The 5,100-nt window shown below is 42.7% G+C and overlaps 1 protein-coding gene across 3 annotated transcripts in view; it reads right to left on the bottom strand.

Moving 5' to 3' along the window:
- Positions 1–5,100, bottom strand: part of Morc3 (MORC family CW-type zinc finger 3) — a 43,937-nt gene that overhangs the window by 13,601 nt on the left and 25,236 nt on the right. For all 3 annotated transcript variants that reach the window (XM_021209059.1, XM_029544434.1, XM_029544435.1), the window contains one exon: positions 1,582–1,686. In XM_021209059.1, the coding sequence (XP_021064718.1) occupies positions 1,582–1,686 (105 nt within the window). The remainder of the gene's footprint in view (positions 1–1,581; positions 1,687–5,100) is intronic.

Genomic DNA, 5,100 nt, shown 5'->3' with positions numbered 1-5,100 from the left:
GGCCAGCCTGGTCTACAGAGTGAGTTCCATGTCAGCCAGGGCTATACAGAGAAACCCTGTCTCAAAAAACAAAAAAACAAACAAAAAACAAAAAACAAAAAGAAAGAAAAAGAAATTATGAAGACTCATTGTACATAAGATTTTTCTCTTTGAGACAGGGTTTCAACTATAGACTGAATCAAACTTTTTTTTTTTTCTCCTTTTTTTTTGGATTCCTGTGTCAGGTCTCATTATGTGTAGGCTTGGCTGGCCTGGAATTTGCTATGGGGACCAGGCTGGCCTCCAAATTATAGATCCACCTACCTCAGACTCCTGAATACTAGAATCAAAGGTATATGTCACCATGCCCAGATAGTTTCCAATTCTTCATCCTACAGTCTCTGCCTGCTACCTGACTCAACAGTAACTTATTCTTTGTCTTTGTATGTTTGCATGCATGTATACTTGTGCTTATGAAGGCCAGAGGTTAGCCTCCAGCATCTTTCTTTAACAACACTATACACTATGTCTCTTGAGGCAGGTTCTCTCACTGGCCTAGAAGTCACCACACAGGCAAGGTTGGCTGAGCAGCCAGCCCAACCAAGCAGGCATTACAAGTGTATGACCCCATGCCCAGCATCTCACCTGGATCCTAGAGCCCTCCCACTTGTTAGAGAGCACCTTTTGGGTGAGCTATGTCTCTATTCCCCCCTGAGTAACTTTCTCAGTGCAGTTTTAAAACAGTTATGAGTGAGGCACTTGGGAGGCAAAGGCAGGAGTTCAAGTTCAGACCCAGAGTAAACTTACTGAGACTCTCTTGCAAACCACACAAAACAAGAGCTGGACTACACTTCAGAAGCATGCTTGCTTAACAGTGGACCCAGGGTAAAACTTAAGAGGGACTCTGTATAAACAAGGCCTTATTAACACAAAACCTCAAATGAACTCAAAGTTTACAATGCAAGAAGTAAAGGCAACAACCCTGGTTTCCTGAGATCTCTGAATTAACTTTTGCTGGCAGTTTTTCATGTTTATAAAGGCACAGGCCCAGCACCTTGGTTATTGCTGCGTCGGGACTTTCCTCAGTGCTCACTCACACAGGTGTCAGTGTGCTGTGGCTACGTGCCACTATGTGTCCTAATGAGCACGTGCCGGGCAGCACACTGTGTGAGTCTTCCTCACTTCTTACTTTCTTGTTTCACTTTACGTGTATGAGAGTTTTGTCTGCATGTCCTGTGCCACGGGAAGGTGAGAAGGTTCAGATCCCCTGGCCTGCAGCTAGACTGTTGCTGAGCCACCAGGTGGCACTGGGAGTCAAATGTCCCCTGAAACAGTTACAGCCTCTTAGCAATCTTATCCAATGCCCTTGTCTAGTTTCTGCTAGCAACAGGCACACAGGTAGAGTACAGAGTATACATGCAGCCAACACCATACACACTGAAAAAAAAAAAAAAACAAGATGAAATAAACAATATTAACAAACATCAACTCACTAATTTGGAGTGTGTGGATTCACTTTTTAGCATGACCCTGAGCTCGTGGAAGGCCACAGCAGTACCATCATCTCTAACGATATGTGATAATTCAGTGCTCAGTACTTACTGTATGTCTTCAACTGGCAAGTTTAGAGGATATTCTGCATTTTTTTTCACTTTCATTTCATTCCAATAATCATTCAGCTTTTCTCCTAGTGCTAGTATTGTAAGCCTTTAAAAAAATTATAACATTAATTCAAGAAAAAATAAAATATCAATTCAAGGTCAATTTTTAAAAGGTAAAGATAAAACAAAGAACTCTAGTAATGATTAAAAGAATATGTGAGAATGGAAAAATTTCCAACTGTATGGCTAATAAATAACATTCAAGCATGCTACTTTTCTTATATTAATTTTCTTTTCTGTAAAGACCATTTTAAGTTCCTAGACTTACTTATCTAGAAGGTAAGGAGTGAGCAGAAACAAAAGAAAAGGAATGGAGAGTGACCTAGAGGTACAGGTCAGCTCCACTGCACTTGTCCAGCATGTATGAGGCAACCAGAAGAAAGGGCAGGAAGGACATCGGGTCCCCTGCTGACGTGTAGGCTACCAACTCCTGAGAGGCCAGAGGCTCCTTGCTAATCACTCACAGCCCGATGGCTGCTGCTGCCACTTAAAGTTTTTTTGAGACAGGTCTTTCTATATGGTCCTAGTTATTCAAGAAGTTACTATGTAGAACAGATTAGCCTCAAACTCACAGAGATCTGCCCACTTCAGCCTTCCGAGTGCTGGGATTAAGGGCATGTGCCAGCATGCCCTGCCAACATCAGATTTTAAAGTCAATGTGATGTTCAAAATTTAAAAAAAAAAAAACCTAGATCTTCTGTTGTGCAATGGTGACACATGCCATTAATCCTAGCACTTGGGAGGCAGAGGCAGATTTCCATGTGTTCCAAGGCCAGCGTGGTCTACAGAGCAAGTTCCAGAGCAGCAGGGGCTACACAGAGAAAAGGAAAAAAAAAAAAGAAGAAGAAAAAGAAAGAAGGAGGGAGGAGGAGGAAGAAGGAGGAAGAGGAGAAGAAAGACCAAAAATCCCCAGACTGGATTGTCATATTAAGTCTGGCAGGTTAGTATTACAGACAACAATCACAATGTGACTCACTTCTACTTAATTCCTGGAGTTTTACTTTGATCCCCCCAGGACGTCCTTTTATAAAACTACACGCTGATGTCCAGACGACAACTCATCTTCCTTCCTAATGCAACATTTTTTGATTCTTCCTAATCTTTTTATCATCACACATCAGGCTGGAACCCCTGCCCATCCCTTGCACAAGCTGGGAAACCCTGTGTGCCCTCATTCCCGGTCCCTGTACTCGCAGAGACACGACCACACACACCACACATACACATACATGCACACACATTGTCTGCTTGGAGAAAAACTCTAGGTTCATGTCATCAGTTCCCAGCAACCCAGCCGAGAGTGCCCGCGCAGGGGTTCAGTTTTTGATCACGTATGGACACAACCCCAGCTCCTACCTGGCATGTCATCGCTCCTTGCCTAGGTGCTATAAATCCCCTTTGCTTTATCCTGAATGTGTGACCTCCACCTGTAAGATGAGTGAACCCACCTGAGAGCTGTCTCCTAATAAACCTGCCTTTATCTACTTTTAATCTGGTCTAATCTGGCCTACATCTGTGTCAGTGAGGGAGAGAAATGACTCTCAATATGCAACTACCTTAATTTCTCCTGAGAATATACCCAGAGTGCGAACAAGAGGATGCACATTAATATACAGCTTTAGTTAACAAACTATTGGTTTTCAAAAACTAGCCCATAATCTGCACGGGTATCAGGGATATACTTTACTCACACCTAGCAGGCCCTTTTTATTTTGGAGGGTTTGGTTTTTGTCTGTTTCTGGTCCTGTATAAACCCCTGCCTAGCTGGCTGGGGTGTCAGTAGTGGGACACCTGCCCCATGAGAGGGAACCCTTGAGCTCTAGCTCCAGAACTGCCACAGACAGCATTTCTGTAGAAATCGTCATTCTCCCACGGCACTATAATCTCTGAGATACCATACCATCAGATGCATAAATGGCTATGAAAGACCATCTGTCTATCCTTACATAAAATAGACTCAGTATACATTTAGTGTAATCTAACAATGATTAAATACTATAAAGTGGGGAAAAAACAATAAACATTCAAAGTTAGTCCACCTGCTTTCTATTGCAGGGACTGTCTGTCCTAGGCGGACACTAACTTACATGAGGTTTGAATTTCATCCTACAATGTTCTGTGGCTTGGTTAATAGGTCTCCGTATTTTCCGACCACAGATACTCCATACAGGTGATTTCCCCCCCTTTATTAGTTGTATTATTTAAGCTGGGGTGCCATACCTCAGTCTACAGACCAGAGGGTTTGACACTCAATTCTCCTGCCCTACTTTGCTTTCCACCACTGGGATTATAGGTCTTAAGTCAGCAGCCCAGCTCTGACTGGAAAAAGTTACTTTTCTTTCCAGTCTTTCAATCTGTACACTATGTGTTCTCATGTGCATATTATGTGTGTGTTGTAACAAATGCTGAAGTCAGAGGACAACTTTCAGGAGTTCTCTCTTCTGTTCCCAACTTTATCATGGGCTCTGGGGATCAAAGCAAGCATGTTACCCACAGAGTCACTTGGCCAGCCACTGCCTCAGGAACAATGGAATAGCCGCCACTCTCATTCTCTCTTACTTTTAGAGGAAGCCTACCAATAATTACCATTAGAAATGATGCCCACTTGCCTTTTATAAACTGTTTAACATGTCCCTCAATTGATAATTATAAAGGTCCCTTTAAAAACCTCACAAGTGGGGATTGAGTGCGGTAATAGACACCTTAGATTCCCGTATTCAGGAGGCAGAGGCAGGCAGATCTTTGTGAGTTTGAGGCCAAGCCAATCTCATAGCAAGTTCCAGGCCAGCCAGAGCTAAACAGTAAGGGTCTATCTCAATCAAGCAAACCAATCAAGCAAAGGTTGGAGGAATCTCAGTGAGTAAGAACACTGGGTATTCATCCAGAGGACCCACGTTTGATTCTTGGTACCTACATGGTGACTCACAACCATCTGTAACATTAGTTCCAGGAGGTCCATAGCCATCTGCAGACTTCCACAGGTATTATAATGCACACAAGGGTACACAGACATAGATGTAGGCAAAACACCCATGCACATAAAATTAACAAATAAAAAAAAACCAAAACCCAGAACAAAACCTTCACAGATGGGTACAGAACTTTAACTGTATCTTTCTGTGTTTATGAAGATGCCTGGTATTTCTACTTTTCTTTCAATCAATGATGCTGGTTTTTCAATACTTGAAACTATCTAAGAGGCCTCCAATATGACTCAGAAAGTACAGGTGTTTGTCTCCAGTCAGATGACCTGAGTGTGATAACTGACTCTCTGACTTCACAGACACTCAAAATAAACAAAATGAAACAAACTTAACCTGTATATCTGTGAGTTCAAGGCCAGCCTGATCTACAAGCTCCAGGACAGCAGGGACTACAGAGACTCTGTCTCAAAACCAAACACAAAATAGCGGACAGAGGGGTCATCTCAGCCTTTCCCATCAGATATGGGGACAGAGGC

This window comes from Mus pahari, chromosome 12 (genome assembly GCF_900095145.1).
Source record: "Mus pahari chromosome 12, PAHARI_EIJ_v1.1, whole genome shotgun sequence".
NCBI lineage: Eukaryota > Metazoa > Chordata > Mammalia > Rodentia > Muridae > Mus > Mus pahari.
The sequence above is the reverse complement of the archived record's forward strand: the minus strand, read 5'-3'. Positions and strand labels throughout refer to the sequence as shown.